The sequence below is a fragment of the Onychomys torridus genome, chromosome 10, assembly GCF_903995425.1.
Source record: "Onychomys torridus chromosome 10, mOncTor1.1, whole genome shotgun sequence".
Taxonomy (NCBI): Eukaryota; Metazoa; Chordata; class Mammalia; order Rodentia; family Cricetidae; genus Onychomys; species Onychomys torridus.
In genome coordinates this window covers 32,732,049-32,755,840 of record NC_050452.1, presented here as the reverse complement: position 1 = coordinate 32,755,840, position 23,792 = coordinate 32,732,049, and the positions used below count along the sequence as shown (strand labels likewise).

Genomic DNA, 23,792 nt, shown 5'->3' with positions numbered 1-23,792 from the left:
AGCAGATGTGTGCTCTCTGGACCACTTGTGTGGGTTGAGAGATGATGCAGACTCAGAAGAATGCTCTCTTGGCTCTGCTCCCTGTCCAAGTGTGAACATGAGTTTGCCTAGAAGAAGCCCATTCCTGATGTCACACTGCACTGGGCAGTTTTTCTCCCCAGTGCTATACAGATCAATAGATCATTGAAAATGATCTAGCTACTTCTCAACTATTGGTCTCTCTGGTAACTACTCTGTCCCCAGCACCCAGCATGGGACTTGGCACCCAGCTCATGTTTGATGAATGTTGAAGTCTACCCTGATAGGTTGAGGTCTTGGTTTTGATCTCCAGGCCCCTTCTATCTCTTTCTTGTTCCACTTCCTCTGAAAAGAGTGAAGGGAGTCCAGAGGAAGAGGCTGCTGGTCTGGTGGTGGAGGTAGTGCATAAATGATTGGGTACCAATCGAGGGCTGGAGGGCAGGACTACATGAGGAGTAGCAGCAGGTCGATGAACCAGGGCATAGAAAAGCTGGGTCCTGCCCTGCCTGGAAGGGAGGGACACTTTCCATCCTGTCCTTATTTGCTTGTCCAGGGGACAATGTGGGCCCTGATAGGAAGGGACCTCACGATCATGTGTGCTTGAGTTAGTGTACATACAAGTGTGCATGTATACATGGATATCTATCTGTGTGGTGCATGTGTACATATTTACTCATGAGTGCATATGCATATGTGTGTGTATATATGTGTAGGATGTGTTTGTATGGATGGATTGCCTCTGTATGTATTTGGCAGGGAGCAGTGCCTTTCCTACGCACACACAGCTCCTCATACTGCTGGCTTTATCCTTCCCTTGTTGGCCTGTTTAGAGACTAACCAGGTCACTATTTTTTCTGGACTATGTCTCAATATTGCTGTCTTCCTGGACTCTACCCACAGATGATTAGGAGGAGGAAGGGCTTTCTGGCATACCACCACCTAACTTGTCTTCTGCTCCTGGGGATTGGTGCTCCTGCTTATATATTCCCTGGCTGGGCGTTTCAAGTGTCATGCATGTCCTGGTTCTAGACCAGTGGTTCTCAACATCTTAACCCCTTTAGATCGAATGACCCTTTCACAGAGGTCACCTAAGACCATCAGAAAACACAGGTATTTACATTATAATACTGTTATATTTATAACAGTAAAAATTACGGTAGGAAGTAGCAACAAAATAAATTTATGGTTGGGAGTTGCCACAACATGAGGAACTATATAAAGGGTCCCAGCATTAGGAAGTTTGAGAACTACTGCTCTAGACGTTGACCCTATGTTTGCATGTAGTTGGGGTCTGTAGTATACAGAGCCTTAGTTAATGGTTCACTTATAACAAGAACTGTCTGCACCCCAAGAACTAGCCTGAGACTTCACACATGTGACTTCTTTTGGCCCTCATAGCAACCCCTGTAAGTAATGTTTTTACAAAGGGGCCATGTATGAGGTCCAAGAAGCCCGTATCCAACAGAAACAGATTTGGACCCTGAACACATTACTCACAAGGTCTGGATGCTGGCACTGCCCTTGCTGTCCTTCACTTCTGCTTGGCCCAGAAAGGGAAACTGTTTTCAGCTGCTACTTCTACTCGGTGCTCACTAAAGTACTGTGGCATCCTCAGGAAAAGCTACACCCTGTCTGCCTTCTAGCAGGCCCTGTGAGTTTTGTAAGCCTGAAGAGTTAGGTAAAGCACTCCCATTTCTTCCCGTGGCACAGGCATGGTGCTAATTTGGGAAGAGGTGGGTGGGACCCCAAGTAATCCTTTCTTTACAATATGCTGGCAACATTCCATTGGGAACAACTCTCACCACGGTCTGTTCTTGTCTTGTGCCACCCACCTCATCCATCTCACAAAAGCATCGTACTCCACCCCAGCTCTTACTCATGACGAGGAGGGGCAGATATTCAGGAGACCGAGGCTGCAGATCTGCCTTTGGAAGCAGGCAAGTGGCCACAGGCATCGCAGCATCAGGGTCTGCTCAGGTACACCTGCAGCTGACAAGAGATGCAGGTCCTGTAGCATTGCCATACCTCAGAAATGGAGGGTTTTAGTGCAAGTGTTGTGGAGACCATGCAGATGATCTGCAAATCATTCAGGAAACTGCTTTTTGGTGTGCTGGGATTTAGCCATCCCTTGGCCTTTTTTGCTTCCTACACAAGGTTTGCTGGCCAGGTGGAACGTAAGGATATTGTGACAGATAAGTGGAGACAGCACCTTGATTTAAGAGTGGCTGAGTGTTGAGCCTGGAGTAGAGGAAATGGAGCTGGTGCTGAGGCCATGCATCCCTGGCTGATGGTGAAATGTGGCCCTTCCACCCTGTCATGTCCTGCAGATGTCTCCGGGAAGCTAAGGATCTGGGATACCACACAGAAGGAGCATCTTCTGAAGTATGAGTACCAGCCTTTCGCTGGGAAGATCAAGGACATTGCCTGGACTGAGGATAGTAAAAGGATCGCCGTGGTCGGGGAAGGAAGAGAGAAGTGAGTCGTTCTCCTCAGCCCTCCCCACTCCCACCCCCGTTCTTATGCTCTGGTCTGCCCCCTTGTAGGAAGAGGCTTCATTAAGGTCTGGAGCAGCTTGGACAAGAGTGACTTAGCTCCTGAGAATGCCAGCACTCCTCCTTTCCCAGTAGTGTGACTAGTTGGAGCCATTAACCCTTTACCTCCTGGAACTCTGGACACTGGTGCTTATACCTGCATCCTAGGCAGAAAGAAAGGGTCAGGTGGTAAAAGAGATGTGTTACTGTATTGGGGGACCCTCTCAGCAGTTACACATGACCACTTGAAGCTGCAGGAAGGGCTGGGCAATATTTTTTTTTTCCAGATGGGCCCATATTTTCCAGATTTTCTTTCTGTTCATGACAAAGAGGTGAACAGATCCTCTTGGGGAAGAGGCTGCCCTGATGGGCTGGTGACAGCAGGTCAGAGCTGCAGCCCAGGTTTTCTTATTAGCAGCAAGTAATAACTACAATAGTTTGTCGTCATGGGTGCCAGCACAGAGCAGGCCTGCTCCTTTCCACCAGGAGATACCAACTTGTCTATTGCCTGGCCTTTCTAAAGAAACTTAGGAAGTGATGAAGCCAGAAAGATGCTCCCCAGTGCTGCTTCCTGTAGCACATCCATGTTGGAGGTGCTGACACTGGGCCATGCAGACATGGCCAGCTGGCCCCTTTCCTACATGAGCTTGAAAGGCCCAAATCAGTCCTCAGGGGCATACCAGTCCCTAGAGCAGCCTGAGGTCGGCATGCAGCATCCACCACAGACCTGTGCTGCAGCAGCTTCAGCATTGTCTTTCCCATTGTCCTTCTGGGATTGATTTCTCTCTCTCTCTCTCTTTCTTTCTCTCCTTGACCTGATTGGGGAAAGGTTTGGAGCTGTCTTCTTATGGGACAGTGGCTCTTCTGTGGGTGAAATCACAGGACACAACAAAGTCATCAACAGTGTGGACATCAAGCAGAGCAGGCCCTACCGACTAGCAACAGGGAGTGATGATAACTGTGCAGCGTTCTTCGAGGGCCCCCCATTCAAGTTCAAGTTTACAATTGGCGTAAGTGGGCTTTCTTTTCTTAGGGTGGTTTTGGGTGAGTTTTGTGATTTGTATGTGAGACATGGAGCCTGGATAGATGTGTTTAGATATGGATGCAGAAAGGTAACAGTGAATGCTCTTAAGTGCTATAATGTATAGGAAACAGATTCAGTCCGGAAAATATACAGAGATGGGGGAGTTCCCATGCCTGGTCCTTATAATCCTAGGTTCCAGGCTGGGCATGGAGGCTCCAGCAGGGAATGGCATGTCCCAGGATAATGTGAGTATACATAATATGAGGGTAGCGAAATGCCAGTGTACTTGGCTCTGTTGAGCTGGCCTTGCCAAGCCACCAGATTAGCAAAAGATCTGCCTCCAGGACATCTGGGTTGGCCTCTAGGGTACCTCCATGCAGAGCAAAGATGCCAGAGTGGAATCTGATTGAGGAGTCAAGTGCTCAGCCTTTTTCTGAGGAGCACTGTGGGCTTTGGTCTCGGGGTCCCTGCTCTGCGGTTGTCCCTGGCTTGGCCATAGGCTCCTCCACCTCCTGTTTGCCATCGCAGGATGGTGGTCTGTGGGGCCATAGCTGGTAGTGCTTATGCCCTGTCACTGCTCTAGTGCTCAGGCTAGCTTTCTGGAGTGGGCATGAGTGATGGGGGCCAGTGGTCCGGCTAGCACACTGAAGTGAGGACAAGTGATGGGGAGAAGGTTCTACAACTGGAGTCCTCTTACCTGCTCCAACTTTCCCAGTGACTCTCTCCACGTAATATGAACAAAGCAGCTGCTACTATTCTGATAAGAGGAGGTGGAGTGCCTGTTTAATCAGAAGGGACATGTCTTCTGTCCTTGAAGGTAGTTGAGTTTGGAGCTTCTCCAAGGTCTTCAGACTCATCGTCCAGAAATGTCAGTGGTTCCAGTGTCCATACTTCATTGGTATTAAATGAGATAATATCCTTAAAGTGGCTTGCTGAGGAGGACTGTTAACTTTAGTCTTTTAGTAACAAGTCATAAATAGGCGCAGCATCCCTGGCAGGGCCAAAGACAGGACTCATGTAGTAGGCAGTTTCCATAAACAGTCTTGGCCTAGGGTACAGATGGCTATCTAGGGATTCCTTTTTTGTAGTGAAGTAGGCTCTGTTTCATCCCTGGAGAAGCTAAGTGAGGCCTGTGTGTCCAGCAGGTGTGCTGAGCCAAGCCCTTCTTAACCTCCTGTGGCTCTCATCCTGGTCTGCTGCAGCTACCATTGGTAGGTAGTGGTGACATGGCTATTCTGGGAGCTTTGTTGAAAGGTGTAGCCCAAGGTCAGTGTTCTTGAGCAGGGGTCGATGCCCCATGGGCTCTGGGTTGGAGAATGCTGAGCCAGTGAATCTCTGGGTCTGATCTTGAGGGAGGGAAGATGATGAGGTTTCTGCAGCAAGCAGAAGCAGGACCATTTTCTAGTGATACTGTCTGCCTTCCCCAGACCCCCCACCCCCATTATTTGGACTCTTGGTTGAGCTGTTTATGGGTGGGGCTCCCTTTCCTGTAGCAGGAGTGATCCTTTCTCTTGCGCTTGTGGAGAAAGAACACAGCAGCTGCAGAGCATTTAATGGAGCCATGGGGTCAGGGCTTGTTGCTGGTAAGGAGCCTGTGCCTGCACTCTCCACCATTTTCTGTGTGGGCTCACTGGGAGCCCAACTGGTACACAGCCTCCTTCCCCAGTCTCACCTGGCCCTGTCTCTATGTGTGCACCACCATTTATGCTGAAGTCCTTGGAGCCCACAACCCTAAATCCTGACTAGAGGCCTAGAAGATGCAGAAAGGGTTGTAGACCAAGGAGCAGAGACCTAACTGGTTGGCTCTGTTACCCTCCATCTAACTGTGCCTCTGTGCTCTCAGACCAGGAGGCCCCTCCTCCAGACCCCGTAGCTGTAGTGAGGGTTCACATTTCCATCTAAAGCTGTTTCTCCAGGCCCAGCTGACATAAGGAGAGAGGGCCCATTGGTAAGGTGCTGGAGACTTGGAGTCAGTAACTGAATATGTGTCTGACCTTGGCCAGCTGGCCAGCAGGAGTAAGCTGTAGTTTTTGGTTAGACAAGGGCTGTTTGCCCTGCTGTGGCTTCCCACCTGCTGTCTTTCTTCTGACTGGGGTGGGGTAGGGCAGGAAGACTCCCTGATTTGCCCCAACTAAGAACGAGTGTGCTGACAGATGGGGAATAACAGAAAACCTATGCAAGGTGAGGCTCTCTGTTAAAGATGGGCTGAGCCCCACATGTGGGTTCTGGTATCGAAAGCTAGAGGTGTAGTGGTTCACAGGACTTCATTGAGCTCTTCCTAGTGAAAGGCTTTAAAAATTAAAATCTGTGAGGCCTTAGCAATTAAAATATGTGAGGGTATTGGGTTTTTTTGTTGTCATGTTTTGTTAGAGGAAAAAAAAAATTAACTGTGAAATCCAAATAGCAATTCTTTGTCACTAGATCTTTCATTTCTAGTCCATGAATGCTGGGAACCAGGCTACCTTCACTTCCTTCTCCTGTCTGCAGGCCAGATGGCCAGTGCCTGCTAGAACCTTCATCCAAGTGAATAGCCCACAGGCACTCTGTCCTTGAGTCAAACATCCAATCTCCCATCTTCCTTCTCCCGTACAGCTCGTATCTAGGCAGAGACCCAGAGCTTGTAAGGGTGTCCAGGCTGAAGTGGATAGTGGCCCTGTGAGAGCTTTCCCAAGCACAGGGCAGGAGGCCCATAATGTGTCACTGGGACGGGGTGAGTTCAAGCTGCTGCCTCAAAAAGTAGTTGTTAGGAATTTCTGTGTGGTATGTAGAAAGCAACCTGTGATGTGCCAGCTTCAGAAGGAAAATAGTAGCTGACAGAAAGAGAAATAGGACCTGATCTACAAAAATCATATCCAACCACCGAACTTGCTGGTCCAGCTTTGAAGATCATGTCCCATCATTGTTAAGAGCAGGGCATTGACTTGAGCCATTCTGAAGAGAGCCCAGGTTCACCTGTACCCAGACTGACTTAGACCTTCCAGCCCTGGGTGTTGTGCAGGTTTGAGGGTGGAGTAGGCCAGAGCACTACCTGTCCGCTCCCACTGTGCTTTTGTATGCAATAGGTAACCTTAGGAGAAACCCTCCAGAGTCATAGGAGGTATCATGGACGGGGTGGACTGGTTTCCCAAAGGGGTTCAACCTTAGCCTTTGAAGGAGTGAGCGGGACCATCTTGCTGCTGGCCATCGCTGTCGTTGCCCAATGGGCCCATGAACAAACTGGCCGGGGTAGCAGAGATGGAAGTTTTGCATGGGATTGACAACATGGACTTCCATTCACCAAGGATGACCTGGCTACAGCTGCTGGTGAATGCTGGATCTGCCAACAGCAGAGACAGATACTGAGCCCCGGTATGGCACCATTCCCCAGGGTGACCAGCCAAACAAGGCAGGTAGACTATATTGGACCACTTCATGGAAACAATAACGCTTTATCCTTACTGGAGTAGATACTTTTTCTGGTTATGGATTTGCCTTTCCTGTATGTAATGCTTCTGGCAGACCCGATGGTACTTGAGGTATCAGGAAACATCCCAAAGATCATTAATGCTCTTTGGCAGGCCCCTATAGGTGAATCACAGAGGAGACCTTTGGGGTTTTGGAGCAAGGCTGTACTATTCATCTGCAGACAATTCTCCCTTTGAGAGACCAGTGCAAATTCAGGAGGGCTTCTACAGAGGGTCCTTAATGAGCCAACCCAGGTAGTAAGCATGGCCATGACAGAGTCAGGCCATTAAGGAACCCAAGAGCACCTGAAATCCCCATCAGTGGAGTAGATTTGAATATCTACTTGAAGCTTTTTCCTGGTGGTGAAGATGAGGACAGGGGGGTGGGGTGGGGATAATTAGGGGAAAGGGGGGGGGGGTGGAGAGAAGGTTCTTGGGGAACTCACTGACACAGCCTATATTCAGGTTCATTGAATATTGGCTACAGTAGGCCAAAGTAGTTCCAGGAGAATGGAGTGAATGCCTTCACATAGGGATATATTGGAAACAGGACCTGTGAGGTTGAATGTGACCCCTCTGGATGGGTGGACCGGGGACAGAAGTCTTGCCTGGCACAGTAAGTGGCAGGGTTCAGGTAGCCATGTGAGGTGGCTGAACCTCTGAACTCACTGAGACATTTTGCAAACTCTTCCCTCCACACTGCTAGGCCCTCTCTCTGGGAAACGCTATTCTTAGCCCTCGTTTTCTTTGGCTTACGGGCTGCTGTTGACTGTCCCTGCCTGCACAGGGTCTATTTCAGGAGCAGGCATGTCTTCTGCCCGTGTACACTCTGGTGCCTGAGTTGCAGGAAGGAATGATGGGCTCAGGCTCTAACCGAGCTCCTGTGGGCTCCGTCACCCTTTCATTGTGTGGTCTCCAGGGCGTTTTCCAAGAGAGGCCCACAGAGGTAGAAGCTTTGAAGCTTGGTCCCAGGTCCTGTTTGGGGTCCTGGAGCCTGGATGCTGCTTCCAATTGCCTCCTAGGACCGTGCATCTGGCCAGGGAAGTACTAGGTGTGTCTGTCTGAACCCAGGGAAGCAGTGACAAGGAGTTTGTTGGAGGCTGGAGTTGAGTGCTTGCTATCTGCTTTTTCCCAGTGTTCCTTTCATGACATCTTCTTTTCACACGGTGACAAATTGACACCCTCGGCCCATCCTCTGGTCTCCAGGCTCCTCTATTGGAATGGGTACTTTGGCCTCTGAGGTCTAGAGTGCCCTGATAGCCTGTCCAAATAGGAGTCCAGGAGTGAGCTGACACCAGTGTGGCTCTTTTGCTTCCTTTCTGTGGAATAGGCAGAGCAGGGATTTGAGGAGCTGGTGTGAGGCCCTTAGGCTGGGGATGGGATTAAGGGGAAGCGAGCTGGATACTCTGGTCTGGCTGTGGCTAGTACCTCTGGGTTATTTGACCCTGACCCAAAGAAGCTATGTACCCCACCCCACAGTGATCAGGAAAGGCTTTGGCTCTGAGATCTTGCTTCCATCATCTTTGGGCCCCACGACTAATAGATGTGGGACACAGGCTCTTTTGTGTAGCAGGCTCCTTTGCACTAGAGATGGATGTCAGATTGGGTGGCGGTCAGTCTGAGGAGTTAAGGCTCTGACCCACTAGGGTGGCTCTTGGCCAGAGCACACCCAGGCCTGCCAGTGTGGGCAAGTCAGTGTTGGACAAGAAACTAGAGCCTGGATTTTCACAACTGCTGCAGCTCAAGTTACCCAGCTTCTTTGGGCCTCATGCTCTGCTGTAAAGAGTTGGCCCTGTGCATGAAACAGTGGCAGCTCGTGCCAGTGGCAGAGCTGAAGCGTATGGGCTTATGAGACCCTGCCTGGGGAAGACTTGGACTCTGTGCAGTGTGGTGAGTTGTGCCTACTGAGAGACTACAGGTGAAGAAGATAAAGGCCTTTGAAACAGGTGGAAGTATGAGAGTAACTGAAGAGCAGAACAGCAGGCAAAAATGAACACAAAGGGTCTCCATAACTAGAGCAGAGGCCCTTGGTGCCATCACTGCCCTCCAAGACTGAGTACTGCCCTGGCCTGCCTTAGGCCTTGGTCTCAGATGCTTCATCCTGATTGGAAGTCACAGCCACTGCTTGATTTCTTTTAAATGTCCTTTGTTCTTCAGCAAACATCCCCAGAGCTAACTAGGTCTAGCAGGAGGTGCCTCATGTGGCTATCTCAAGCCCAGCAATTTAGTACATACGCTGTCTGAGGCCCCAGAGGGAAGAGATGCATCAGGAGGCACTTGATAAGGGAGGTAGGCCTGTCCAAAGAATAGCCTTTCGCACTAAGCTATGCCATGAGGGACTGCTGGGACTTTCTCTGGGCTCGAAATGTTCCTGTGGACTGATGAATCTTACCAGTGTTTGGGGCGGGGGTGGTTTAAGTAGAGCTTTTGTGAGCTTTGCTCAGTGTGTGACGGCCCTCTCTCCCACAGGATCATAGCCGCTTTGTCAACTGTGTGAGGTTCTCTCCTGATGGGAACAGATTTGCCACAGCTAGCGCTGATGGCCAGGTAAGAACTGGGACAGAGGAGGGGCTGTACATAGGCAGGCTCGTGGTAGTGCTCCTATTCCCAGAGCCCAACAGACTGGGGTCTCTGATTTCATTTCAGAGGCTCAAGGCTCCAGCCGTATAGCCACAGTTGCTAGGGAAATGGTGGGCTAATGGCACACTACCCCAGCTTCTACATAACTTGTTTGTTTCTTGAAGATATTCATTTATGATGGAAAGACAGGAGAGAAAGTGTGTGCCCTTGGAGGAAGCAAGGCCCATGACGGAGGAATTTATGCTGTGAGTATGAATGTGTTTCCTGATTTGCTGGCTTAGATTTAGTTAGTTCTGTGTTGGTATTCAAGTCATCATAGATTGTTTTGAAGCTAGATGACTATTGATGTAAGCAGCTAAGCGCTGAGCATGGCAAGGGCTTTAAGGTCATAGTCACTGATGGGAGCAGCCAGTGGCTGAGCAGGAACCCTGGGGGCTGGCCCATCCTACCGCTGCCTTCTTGGGTCCCCTGTTCTCTCTTGTGAAGTGGTGGCTGTAGGTGCTGCTTTGGGACCCTCTGCCATGCGGCACTCTTCTGTTGAAACAGATTAGCTGGAGCCCCGATAACACTCATCTGCTGTCTGCCTCTGGAGACAAAACATCGAAGATCTGGGATGTCAGCGCAAACTCTGTGGTCAGCACATTCCCCATGGGCTCCAATGTTCTGGACCAGCAGCTGGGCTGCCTGTGGCAGAAGGACCACCTCCTTAGCATCTCCCTGTCTGGGTACATCAACTATCTGGACAAGAACAACCCCAGCAAGCCCCTCCGGGTCATCAAGGTGAGCCTTGTTCTAGGCATGATGTGGATAGGAAGCTGAGTCCTGTGAAAGGGGGAAACAGGCATGGCCAAGGGAAGCAAGATGCCAGCCAGGCTTCCTTGGCCCTGCGAGTTTCAGCAGAAGTCAGGTTGATATTTTTGAGCACAGTCGCCCCCTGGAAGCACTGTGAGCAGTGCACAGTTGGGAGCTGCATTGTTCTCTGCTGCTGAAAGTCACATTTCCTGAGGGGCTTGGCTTTCTGTTAGGATTTGCACTGTGCCTCACAACTTCAAGACAAGACCAGAAACCTTCTGAGTGTTAGGGTAGGATCTAGACCAGGTGGGGTGAGATGGGAGACCAGGTGAATAAATGAGGAAGGGGGTTCAGCTAGGAATCAGGGGTGGGGGTGGGGGAGGGCCTTGGTTCTGGATCGTGGTGTAGTTTCAAATGGGCCTAAGTGTGGAAGAGACCCTAGGGTTCACAGGAATAGAGGACAGAAGCAAACTAAGTTGGATGAGCTGCCAAGGCCCCAAAGGCCACCCTGGGCAGAACATAACTTGAGGTTCCAAACCCTCCCTGGGGCTCACTCAAGCAGGTGCTCCAGCCCACACTGTGCTTCCCTGGCTGAGTGAACATCTGACTTCTGCCTCCATCTGCCCCTGCCACTTTGGCATCTCAGGAGACCTGTAGCCCAGGATCACCTTTGCCCTGTCTTGTGCAAGACCACCAGGTCCTTACTGACTGAGCCATGATTTTTAAGGGAAGTTTTCCACAGCTAGGCTTCCTTAGTTAGGGTTAGTGTTGCTGTGATTAAACACCGTGACCAAAAGCAAATTGGGGAGGAAAGGGTTTATTTGGCTTATCTTCTACATCTCCATCCATCAGAAGAAGTCGGGACAGGAACTCACACAGGGCAGGAACCTGGAGGCAAGAGCTACAGAGGCCATGGAGAGATTTTTCTCAGCTTGCTTTGTTATAGAACCCAAGACCACCAGCCCAGGGATAATACCACCTAAAATTGTCTGGACCCTCCTTCATCAATCACTAACTTAAGAAAATGCTCTACAGGATGGCCTATAGCCCAATCTTAGAGGCATTTCCTTAATTGAAGTTCTCTCTTCTCAGATGACTTTAGTTTGTATCAAGTTGACATAAAACTATTCAGCATACAGTTTCCATGCCTCAAGCCCCCACCCCCTTTTGGTTGCTGATAATTTCCAGAGTTTACATTTTAAACTGTTCCAGTAAAGACCCCAGCCCAGCTCTTCTCTCACCAATGCAGCCTGCTATTCAGAGGGCCCAAATATACAGGGTCACAGTCCACACTCTCTAGGTGATTGTACAGAAGAAAGGGGCCTCCTGACCTCCCAGCCCCATTGAGTGACTTCTCAGAACAAGGTACCTTGCTGCTGGCCCTGAGGACAGAATTGGGAACTCCTCTATCTATTGTTGGGTCCCAGACCAGGGCTGGATGTGTGACAGAACATAGGAAGTGTGTATGGGAAGCTGAAGCTTCCCAGAGACAGACACTTCCGTGCTGGGGCTCCAGTTTCAGAGGTGAGAAATTGTGTAGACTTAAGTTCTCAGAGGAACCTCCATCTCATCCTCTTGGTCCAGCTGTACAGATCATGCCGGGTGGTAGCTGCCACTCTCGGGCTACAGAGAGCAGGAGCTGTACCAGAGAACCAGAAGTTTGCGGTTGGAATGTGATCCTGTTCCTGGCTGCCCAAAGGGACTCAGTCAGGGTCTATGGAACTGGCCTTTGGGGTGCTTTTTCTAGCCTGTTTCTCAAGCTTGAGGGTGTGTGAGAATCACCTAAGAATATAAGCTTGTTAAACAACCCTGCCTTAGAGAGGACTAGATTCTTTGTCAAGGGCTACAATCTTAAATCTCTCAGGTAAGGCTGTTGCCATAATCAACCAGGAAGTACACAGGTCCCCTGGAATAATGCTGAGCTTTGGTTTTTATGCAGCAGGCCAGGCAGTCTGCTGGGCTCCTGTGAGGCCCATGCTGCATTGAACAGAACACAGCCTGGGCTCATAGCTCTTCAGGGGTTACACAATGCATTCCACCAAGGACTGTCACTGTTAGGAGGGAGGGTAAATGCCGGACTGTGGCAACAAAGGAGACCCACAGGATCCCTGAGACAGGATGTAAGGAGGAAGCCTCAAGCATGAAGCAGACCGGGAAGCCATCAAGTGTTGCTGGAAAGTAGCAGAGACTAGTGGTAACAGGCAGCGGATTAGTTTAGAGCATACCTGAGAAGTACTGTCTGAGCCAATTACAGAGAGGGTGAGAGGTGCTTTCTAGATAGTCCTGTGTACACAACAAGAAGTACTAGGAAAAGTCAGTACTGAGGAGGGCCTGAGCCAAAGTGGTCACCCCTAGAGCTCCAGAGCCCCCAGGGTGTAATCCTGTCCTGGCTGCCTCACTCCCTGTGAGAGACCCAGCTGATGTTCTCATGGGTGGCAGCAGGGGCAGTGTTTCCTGCTACAGGTGCTTAGGTCCCTGAGTGCTAGGCTTCGGTGTAGACCTTAGCCTTAGCCAGGAAGGTTTTAGGTATTGAGGGAGGCAGCATATGCTGGTTCGTCTGATCAGCTGACGGGGGGATGGATGGCTGACTGTGCCTCGTGACTTCTTTGTGAGCAGTGTTTCTGCTGGGGTTCCAGCACAGCTCAGCTGATGGTTGGCAGGATAGGATGTGCTACCTCGGCTCACCCCGTCCCGTTGTCTCCCTCTCAGGGTCACAGCAAATCCATCCAGTGTCTGACAGTGCATAAAAATGGTGGCAAGTCCTACATCTATTCCGGGAGCCATGATGGACATATCAATATCCTTTGACTGGGGAGCTGGCACAGACGCTGGCAAGAGAGAGGGCTTTTCTGTTCCCATGGTGCCGGAGGCTGGGCCAGCCAGATGGCACCAGCCCAGCTGTACTCACTAAGCAAGTTGACCTCTGGTACCTCTGTCTGTGCCTGGTACCTTGACTTCTCCAGATCTTAGGCAGAAGGAAGCCCTGCTTGCTGCTTAGCATGGTGCTTGAACTCCTTTTTCTGTAATAATGGCACCTTGCTGTGTCCAGGTCTGTCACTGGCGATGAAATCAATGAGTCTTGGGATTCAGGACTTAGACCCTTTAGCAGAGGCACTTTGTTTGAAACGTGAGGAAAGTGGAACCCAGAGAGGCAAGGTGCCTTTCCTAAAACTACATGAGCTGTCAAGAACGGAGCTGGGGCCCGAACTCGGCGGGGAGTGGGTTCTCTGTGCCCCTTGCCCCAGGGACTTAGGCTTTTTAGGAAGTATGGAACCATTAGAGGTGTGCCTGCCGGGCTCGTGCTCTGTTGCCTGTTGTGTGCGCTCGCTCCAAGGCATCCTCTGCACGATGGCCTCTGATCCACATGCTGCTGCCTTCTCAGAGAAGGCTATTCCAGTACCCTACAGCATGCCTCCCAAACCTACTTTGTCTCAGGTTTTCACAAGATCCAGGAAGATCTCCCATCCTAGGAAGGGCGAATAACCTACCCTCTGCTACTAGGCAAGGAAAAGTGTCGTAGCTGATGACCAAGCAGCTCCTAGGGCCATTGTGTTCTGCAGTTGTAACCAGGGTCCTCGCCACCACCTGTGTCCCTTACCCAGTCCCTGTACTCACACTTGAACTGTGTCCTTCAGAGCTCATGTCTGGATTCCCATCCCCACAGCTCATGTATGCTGAGTCTCCCACAGAATGGCGACATTCACTTGAACTGAGTGAGAGTTTCTTGTGTTATGCACTTTTAACCACACCCTCTCATCCCTGAACACCCCAGGCTCAGGATCCACACATCACCCCCTGGAAGGTGGGCCTCATCTACCCTCAGGCTGGTACCCAGTAGCACCTAGGCAATAGTTATGTGAACATTGGAGCATAGCCAGCTTACCTGGGGATAGTCATAGCCTCAGCTACTGATTCAGGAAAGACAAAATGAGCATTTGGTTCATATGCAGAGTCCCAGTGGACTTTTTTTTTTTTCTTCTTGTTCTTATTTCCAGATTATTTATAGACATACCTGCCTTGTCAGTGGGACCCAAGTCTAAACCTGAAATCATTTGTATACCCTACAGTCCAGAAGTTATAATACTATATATAGTGTTTATTGTGTGCCTGTGTTCTGACTACAAGTACCACATGTCATAGAACTTCCTGGATTACCATACATTGTATCAACACACAGAGAGATAGATTTTGGACTGTTATACATCAGGTATGTCAGCTGTCTTGGCCATCATAGACAAGTCTGCCTGTGTCCAACACACCGGCTTTACATGCGTTCTCAAAAGGAGGCCGTGCTATTTATTGCATTGGTCCTTTGGCTAGTAGCCAGGCTGCCTCACACTGCCTTAGCTCTCTTGAAATTCCAAGCTTGGCCATCCGTGAGAATGCCTCCTGTCCTTTCTGTGGTATCTTCTGCCTGCATGAAGGGCAGCCATGCCTTTCCAGAGCAGTAGTCACCACCATCCTGAGGCCTAGATTCTCCTTAATCATTCTCCACATTACTGGGATTCAGAGACAGGAGAGAATGACTCCTTTTCCGGAAAAGGCCACACAAATCAGGTGTCCAGGATGACGGTGGATGAGTCTGGGCAGTTGGTCAGCTGCAGCATGGACGACACTGTGCGGTACACCAACCTAACGCTGAGAGACTACAGGTAGGTCCTGCCCAAGGAAGCCAACCATGGCTCTAGAGAGGCCCAGAATGGGCCACGAGTGCCTGTAAGGTTCCAGGTCAGGTGGTTCCTATCTGCCCTTTGTTTCTGAGCATCCTTCGGGTACCAAGCCCAGGGTGCTGAACAGCAGGGCCCTGGTAAGCAGGCTCACTGGTGTGACCAGCTGTAGACCCTACCCCAAAGCAGACTGCAGCCCATGTGTCATTAACTTGTCTGCTTTGCTTGGTATCTTTCTGCCAGGAGAGATAGTGACAGTAGAGTTAGGGCTATTGAAAAGGTCAAGCGATGCTCACAGATTGATGGCATGCCAGGTGCTGGGTGTGAGGGGCCACCTCCTGTTTATGGGATAAGTGGACACTGAATCAGAGGTGTCCGTCCACAGCAATGAGAGATGAGAGCAGGCCAAGGGGCCAGATGGGCTGCTCCAAGTTGTTGGCTCAGAAGCAGACCCACTGACCTTAGCAAGACCTCCCCCCCCCCCCCCCGCCCGCCCTGTAGAGCACTTCCTGGTAGACTCACATCTTGCTGGAATGTGTCTGACAAGGAGAGGGACAGGGTTGCTAGGGGTTCATCTTTATAAGGTCCCCTACCCCACAGATGTGTCCGGCTGGTAGCAAACCTACCAATATGTGCTGTGTTCTGACCAATGGCCACTGGGCATCTGAGAATGAAGGCACCCCAGAATCCAGGGTTCTCAGCTGTCAGCTTCCCTATCGTCTTGTGACATGACTCATGAAAGTCCTGTTGGCATCCCATGGCTGCCAGGACTTGGGCACTCTAGAGGCAACCATGGCTTGGGTCAGTTCTGTGGAAGCTTGTAGTTAATGTGTTCAAGAAAGACATGGCTATAAATTGTTCTAGGTGAGTTTTGGTAGCATTTGTTTAATATAAGAGGGAACTGGGGTCTCACTAAAGGTGTTAGAGTTCTAACAGCTGTGACCCGTAGAAGGAGCAGAACTCAGTTCTGTATGTACCTAGAAGATTCCAGTTGTGGGCCTACAGATGGTTAGGGACTAACATGTCTACATTTAGCACAGCAAGCGTCTGCAGTTTCCTCTAACCTGCACTTGGTACTGCCACCTTTTCCCCACTCTGGTCTCCCTTCGTGATGAAAAGACCACTGTGCCCTATTTTGTCACCTCAAATTTTAGCAAGTTGACCTAAAGGAGAGATTACAGTAAGATTTTTTTTCTCCACAGTTAAGTGGTGCAGTTTTTGCAGGGTGTGTATTGATAGCACGATGAGCCACCTGAACGTAGAAGTAACTGCCCTCCCCCTCCCTCCCCAACAGTGGACAAGGCGTTGTGAAACTGGATGTTCAACCAAAGTGTGTAGCTGTTGGCCCTGGGGGATATACCGTGGTCGTGTGCATTGGACAGGTATGGTTGGCTATATTTTGACCAGAAGTAGTGGGATATGAGATGAATAACTACTGTTTAGTTTCTGAATTTCATCCCTGTCCCATGGTTTCCTTTTCTGATGCTGGGATAAAACATACACCAAAACTCACTTGGGGAGGAGGGCTTATTTGACTTTTAATGTGGATCACTGTCCATCATTGAGGAGCAGCAGAACAGGAACTCTGCTCGGCTAGCTTTCTTACCTATCCCAGAACTGCCTGTCTGGATGGCTCCTCGCACAATGAATTGGGCTCTCCTTGTGTCAATTAGTAGTCAAGACAGACAGCACCCCTCAGAGCTGTCTGGTTACAGCAGCTCTTCAGTTGAGGTTCCCTCTTGCAGGCGACTCTAGGCTGTGTCAGGTTGACAGGTACTTGTAACCAGTGCTCTGTGCTGCAGGCTCATTTGTCTTGCCTTTGCGTGAACTCACTGTGCTACTAATTAGGGCCTAACTGTTGTTAGGCAGAGCACTGCCCCCTAAATTGAGACACATCAGACCGGGCTGTAGAGGCTTGGGTCCATGAGGTCTGAGGCACTCAGCATATGGTTTTGTCATCGTCCTTCAGATCTTTGCCCTCCCCTGGTGAAGCTCCCCCTCACAGAAGCACAGGGTGATCATGAAGATGCACCTGTCATACTCTGTCTAGCTTAGCCATGAGTAACACTGCCACGTGAGGATAAGGTGGGTCCCAGGCCATGATAGGGTCTAACGCTCTGCAGTCCCTGCATAGCTTTTTCTCTAGACTGTCGAACAGAGCCCATGGCTCGCATCTGTGCCTGACAGACTTTTGTGCAGAATTCTGCTTCACGACATGCCATCTCTGCAAACCCAGGCATCCCATCATGTGGTCAGAACCAGCAACTGACTAGCGGTTCTTATGGCTTGAGTGACAGACCCTACTGAAGAAAGGGCCATTCAGGATCTCCCACCCTTCCCTGGTCTATGAAGCTGATTGCTAAAGGGAGAGTGAATTCTGTGTCCCAGATAATCAGATATCGCTGCCAAATAATTACTGCACTCAGTCTGGGCAGCCACAAGGCACAAAAAGGAATGTGCTGCACAGGGTGCCTTAGCAGCTGCTTCTCGATGACAGATGTGTCAGCCTTGTATCAGCACCTGGCCTTGGTGAACAATGCATGAGGACTTACGGCCTTTTCTGTGGCAAGGCCTCAGACAAGCACCTCGTTGTCCCAGGCCCCAGTTACTTCATCTGAGGTTATAGTGGCCATAAACTTATCCTGTCCTTGAGGCTGATCAGAAGAATTACCCAAGGTGGGTGAAAGCAAGGATTCAGACGACCTGCCATTCAGAAGGTGATGGCACATTCCTCCAGAGCGTTAACAGATGAGAGCACCATCTCCCGATAGGAGGGCTTTTCTCTTGTGTGCGTGTGTGTACACCAATCTGCTGGTTGTTGAGGACAGGCCGAGGTCCATGTGTGATCCTGACCCCTAACCAACAGGTAGTTTAGTCAAGATCAGGCTGCCACATATCTCCAAAGTCCTGACAGAGAACACATGGAAGTGTCTGCTACTCAGGCAAGCATGGCTAGCCCCAGCATGGCTGAGTGTGGTGTAGCTTTCTCCACACACAGTCTTCTGCCTTTCTTAGAGCAGGGTAGAACTTGAGGGTTCTCTCAGAGTGGTACATTTGCAGACCCCCTGCCACACACCCCCACCCCCACCCACTGTGCTATGCTTGCCCAGCTTCTCCTCCTTCCTGCATCTGGGGTTACTCAGTTGTTCCCACAGAGCTCCACTGCTGCCCTGAAGGACTGGACAGACACTCAGTGCTGAGTGTCCAGCAATATTTGTCATGGATAACACACCATCCTCCAAGCTGAACAGAAACCTGCACTACGCAGGCATTAGCTGTTCCTTATGACCTAGGATCTCTAGAGGTTTACTCCCCGGACTCAGGCCACTGCCCCTGATGACTGAGCCAAGTCCCTTCCTGGTACTTCTGCCCTTCGCCCTTCAGAGATCAGCCCTTCACATGCTTCAGTCACTAAATGTTTTCTCAAGTTCTGGCCTGCAACTACCAGTAACATGGTCCCTATGGTGAGAAAGGAAGTGCCTCCATCCAAAGATTGAGACTGACCAGGGTGTGGCTGAAAGCCCAGAGCCACTTACCCAGAACTCACCTCTCAAGGGGCCACTGACCTGACCACATCTCCCGTGTCACAGATTGTCCTCCTGAAGGACCAGAAGAAGTGCTTCAGCATCGACAGCCCTGGCTATGAGCCTGAAGCTGTGGCCGTGCACCCCGGGGGGGACACAGTGGCTGTTGGGGGCTCGGTAAGGCTCTTTTCTCCTCTACCCTGTGACTTCGGTTATCTGAGCAATGTGGGTCATGGAGAAGGCCAAGGTCTTCAGTCTGCACTGGAATCCTGAAGAAGTAGGCTTTACTGCCAGTGAGAGCAAGTAGAGCAAGAGAACAGGCTTCCTTCTTCCGTGTCCCTTAGGTGGGCGGCCAGCAGCTGTAGCCCAGATTAAAGGTACATCTTCTAACGCCAAAGAGCTGGATTAAAAGTGGGTCTTCCCACTTCAAATGCTTTAATTAAGGGGGAAAAGAATGCACAGATGTACCTAGCCTCTTGGATTTTAGTTCCTTCCAGATGCAGTCAAGTTAACAACCAAGAATAGCTATCACACAAGGTGTGCCTGGCACAGCTGGTACCCCCAGAGGATGGGAAGCTGTCTGCAGTTTTCTCCAGGTTGACCTTTCAGGGAACCATGAGCACTGTTTAGGGGCCTCCTTGGCAGCCAGCCAACACTCAGAATGAGACTAGGGAGGCCCGGGGTCCTGCCCAGGAGAGGAGGAAGCTGAGGTGGACACTGAAGGAAGTATGTCAAGAGGAACCAGCCGTTTGTTGGCGGACAGAGCCCAGGCACATACTCGTGCGGACAGAGCCCACGGCAGAGCACTTCTTTGCTGAAACCCTGGCCTTCCCTATGACAGAGGCACATGGTTTGTATGACCAGGAGTGACTGCTTCCTGTCCCTGCCTACAGGATGGCAATGTGCGTGTATACTCCATCCTGGGCACCACACTAAAGGATGAAGGCAAGCTCCTAGAAGCCAAGGGGCCAGTGACAGACTTGGCCTACTCCCATGATGGTGCCTTCCTGGCCGTGTGTGATGCCAGCAAGGTGGTCACAGTGTTCAGTGTGGCTGATGGCTACTCGGTGAGTAGGGTGCAGACCCCTATACTAGAGGGCGCAGGGGAGGCCCTTAGCCAGATGCTCTTGGGCTTTGTCCTCATCTGCATGAGTGGCAGGCACCTGGTAGAGCTCTTGGGAGGATCCTGCTTGTGATCAGGGACTAGGACTTCTTCCTGTTACCATGAGGGCTGGCTGGGAGGACATGGGGTGCTCTGGCCTGCACTCTGATCTTACACCTCTACATTCTTTCTGTACTAGGAGAACAATGTTTTTTATGGACACCATGCAAAAATCGTGTGCCTGGCCTGGTCACCAGACAATGAACACTTTGCCTCTGGTGGCATGGACATGATGGTGTATGTGTGGACACTGAGTGACCCAGAGACCAAAGTCAAGATCCAAGGTAACTCACCCCTGAGCCTCAGCCTGTCAGTTCCCTGACCGTGCTTCCTAGGGTCAGGTGACCCCGGCTCTGTGCTTTAAGAAGTGACCTGATGGAGATGTGGCTCCCGTCCTTCCCTCCAGCACACGCCAGGTACTCTGCTGGCCTGTGCAGGGCATCCTGAGACACTCAACTACAGTAGGAATCCTTTCTCTCCATACGGAGGACTACATGAGAAAAAGCTTTGACATCTTTTCTCCCCACCCTGCTCCTGTGCCTTAACCCAGAGCCGAGTTAGCTTAGTCTCACCATAGTGAGCTCAGTAGAAGCCATGAGAACCAGGCTTTTCCAAGGAGACGTAGTTTTGAGTTTTTATTCTGATCGTCCATCATCGTATCACACTGCTCCTGCAGGTAGGTCCAGAGTCACATATGGCTGCTGGTCCTGAGTGACCATTTTTATATTGTCCCCTTGGTCTACCTGCCTCGGAGGAGGCAACCCTGCGTGTTTACAGGAATGGGGATCCTAGCCTATCTTAAAGCTGTCCTGAGACAACCCCCAACAGCTGCAAGCTAAGGAGGCCCACTCTCTGCTGTTCATGGAGAGCATAGCAGGAAGGGGGAACCCTGAAGCAGCTTCCAAGAAGCCATCCATTTTGTAAGGAAATCTAGAAATTTCACAAATGAAATGGATCAATAAGGGACTGTGTCAGCGCTAGTGCTGAGAATGGAGCTGACATCTGTCTGCTGTGGTCACAGACTCCTGAACACAAGGTGCTCACAGCTGGCCTTGCCATGGAGAGTGCTCTGAGCCCTGCCTGGGTGGGGCTACTGATTCGGGCTGGGAGCCTCCTGGGCCTAGGGACTGGGAATCCTGTTGGAGGACTCTTTTCCTGCAACTGCGAGGTCCCTGGGGCTTTATGAGAAGTTTGGGCTGAAGGAACCACACGGGTCCAGGATCTCAGGGCTGGAGTCAAGAATGATGGAGGTGAGATGGCAGGTGGAGTCCCGTCACTCCGGTATGACTTCTGGAGGGGACACCAGACAGTTCCTCAGCCCTCTTTCTTGTCCATACCCGGCCCCTTCCACTTCAGTGCCACATAGGACACTAGTTACAGGAGCTCCTCAACATCCAAAGACCCTGCGTCCTTTCTTCGAATGGCATAGCACATTTGCACGTAAGCTGACATATGGGTACCCTTGAAACCACTGTTAGTTGGCAAAACCGTGTACATGCCACATCAGTGCTTGTCATGCTGTGGTGTTCATGTGACTGATTTGTCTGTTGAGCACAGCCAGAGCCATTGTGGAGCTGACTGTTTTCCCTGCTTGATTGGTGCGTCTGTACATGCAGATCCTGTGGACCCACATGTGTGTCTGCTCTGTCTTGTCTGACTGTTGATATCTCCGAAAAGGGAAGATCATTAAGTGTTAGGACTTACAGAGGAGCCACTTGGCGAGGGTGGTCAGAAGCCAGGAGTTACTGTTGGTTCGCCTGGAATTGGTACAAGGCTGACCTCACCTGGTCCCGCCTCTGTCCTCGCAAACTTGTCCTTGTGAAAATGAAACTGCCACTGTGGTAGTTTCTGCTTCTCACAGATGACTCTAGCCCCCTGCCTCTCTCTTCATCAAACACAGGGAGAGGCAGAGGGGGTCCATCTCCTCAAATGCACTCTTTTTCCCAGATGCTCACCGGCTGCACCATGTCAGCAGCTTGGCCTGGCTGGATGAACACACACTAGTCACCACCTCCCATGACGCCTCTGTGAAGGAGTGGACAATCACCTACTGAGGACGCCGCTCGCCCCACGGACTGAATCAGGGACTAGATTTTTAACTGCCTCGGAGCACCCTTCTCTTAACTATTCCTGTAACGCTCCCTTTCCCACCTGCCCCGGGAATGAGCAGGGCCTGTGAATACCCTCCTCTCTGCAGGGTGTCCATGTCTGTAAGCATCCTTCTGAAAGCTTTAGACAGTAACAGTTTGCACATGAGAAATAAAGCAAGCACTTAAAACAGCATGTGGAGCGTACCTAAAAACTTACAGCCCACCAGACCGTGAGAGCGTGGAACATTCCAGAGGCAGCAGCCTCCAAAGCACAGACCCCAGCCCCTGTGGCTCTTGCTGCTTATCAGGAAGCTGGGTAGGGAGCGGGCCATGGCTCCCCTTTCCCACGCAGGATGCAGCTGCACTGGAGAGGAGCAGGTGTCTGCTCCTTGGTGTAAGTCATGTTACATGGCTGTCTGCCTGGAGCCATCCCCAGATCCCACGGGGATGTGTGAACCTTGATCTCATTGTCAGATTTTGTGCTTGATTTTAAGAATGGAATCATGGGATTTTTTTTCTTTTTTTTTTTTTTTTTTTTTTTTTTTAATGTATCTTGACTGTTGTCTGTCTTGTTCCTGAGCGGGCTTGCTGAGAGTACTGTGTCTAGGCGAGTAGAGCCTTTCTTAGCCAGACTGAGGTGTCCTGGTCACATGATCACCATGCTTCAATGTTTTCTGTCTCCCCGCCACCCTCTGGCCCCAAGAGCAGAGATTAAGGACAAGATGATGTCACTGTAACTTGTCATGTTTTTACCTTTTTTTTTTTTTTTCTTTTTCAGTGCAGAAATTAAAGTAAGTATAAAGCACCGTGATTGGCAGTTTCTTTGCGTGTGTCGGAATCACTGGTAAATGTTGGCTGAGAACAATCCCTCCCCTTGCACTTGTGAAAACACTTTGAGCGCTTTAAGAGATTAGACTGAGAAATAATTAAATATCTTTTCTCTTGATTGTGGATCACTGGCTCTGTGTGGTGGTGCATGTGGGAGGGAGGGGGGCTTTGGAGGACCCACCAGTCACCCCATTGTGGCCATCACATGGAAGGATAGCCCCAGAGAAACCAGGACTCCTATTCTTGTTCCCATCCCTGCTTCCAGACCCCAGTGGCGTGGCCCAACCCCCTTAGGGCCCAGCTTTCATTTGTAAACTGAGCATTGGGCCTGATACTGTCTAGATGCTACCTCCCCCTCTGGTCTGTAACCAGCCTTAATACTTCAAGCCCGGAACTAGATCTGGGTATTTGAGAAAACTCCTAGTACAGCCAACACAACTCAAAGCAAAAGGCATTGCTCTTGGATGCAAGTTTGTAGTCCCCGTGAAAAGATCCTTCTCGGGTCCTTGATGTTGCTCTTGCCTTTCAAGTGTAAAAGAACACCAGAAATCAAGAAAATTAAATTACATTATCTGAAATGCAAACCACCACACAACAAGGTCAGAAACCTGTTTGGCAATGAGTCCAGATGCTTTCCCATCAAGGAGTCAGTCGATGAAAGTGGGCAGCACCTGAGGGCTGGTGGCCTGTCAGGTCCTTAAACCACATGAAGTTAGAGGGACATCAGAGGTGAGAAGTTTGACAAAAGGAACCATTTGCTTCAGAGTAGAAAGCTCCCAAGGGAGAATTCAATGAAAAGTGGGTTTGGTTTTGTGATTTTTAAATACAACCTTTATTTGTGTGTGAATATAAGTTCATGTGCATTCCAAGTACACACATGCGAGTCCGGACCTCTCCCCACAGCCTGGGGCTCTCAGACCGCAAGCCAGCAAGCCTGTCTGACTCCCTTGGAGCTGGAGGCATGGTCATACATGGACATCTGGCTTGTAGGAGGGCGAGGACCTGAATTCTGGTCCTCAAGATTGTTCAGGAAGTGCTCTTCACCCATCATCTCAGCAGCCCTCCAAACTTGGTTTTGAGACAAACTAAGAGTTACAGTGGTGGCATCCGACTATATTTGTAATTCACGCTGG

The 23,792-nt window shown here is 50.4% G+C and overlaps 1 protein-coding gene across 1 annotated transcript in view; it reads left to right on the top strand.

The window, feature by feature from the left end:
* Positions 1-22,777, top strand: part of Wdr1 (WD repeat domain 1) — a 35,969-nt gene extending 13,192 nt beyond the window's left edge. The window contains exons 4-15 of the mRNA XM_036201075.1: positions 2,346-2,493; positions 3,379-3,559; positions 9,486-9,563; positions 9,761-9,841; positions 10,143-10,376; positions 13,098-13,185; positions 14,884-15,040; positions 16,350-16,437; positions 18,646-18,756; positions 19,473-19,646; positions 19,881-20,025; positions 21,689-22,777. Coding sequence (XP_036056968.1) covers positions 2,346-2,493; positions 3,379-3,559; positions 9,486-9,563; positions 9,761-9,841; positions 10,143-10,376; positions 13,098-13,185; positions 14,884-15,040; positions 16,350-16,437; positions 18,646-18,756; positions 19,473-19,646; positions 19,881-20,025; positions 21,689-21,795 — 1,592 coding nt within the window. The 3' untranslated portion in view covers positions 21,796-22,777. The remainder of the gene's footprint in view (positions 1-2,345; positions 2,494-3,378; positions 3,560-9,485; positions 9,564-9,760; positions 9,842-10,142; positions 10,377-13,097; positions 13,186-14,883; positions 15,041-16,349; positions 16,438-18,645; positions 18,757-19,472; positions 19,647-19,880; positions 20,026-21,688) is intronic.
* Positions 22,778-23,792: the final 1,015 nt, after the last annotated feature.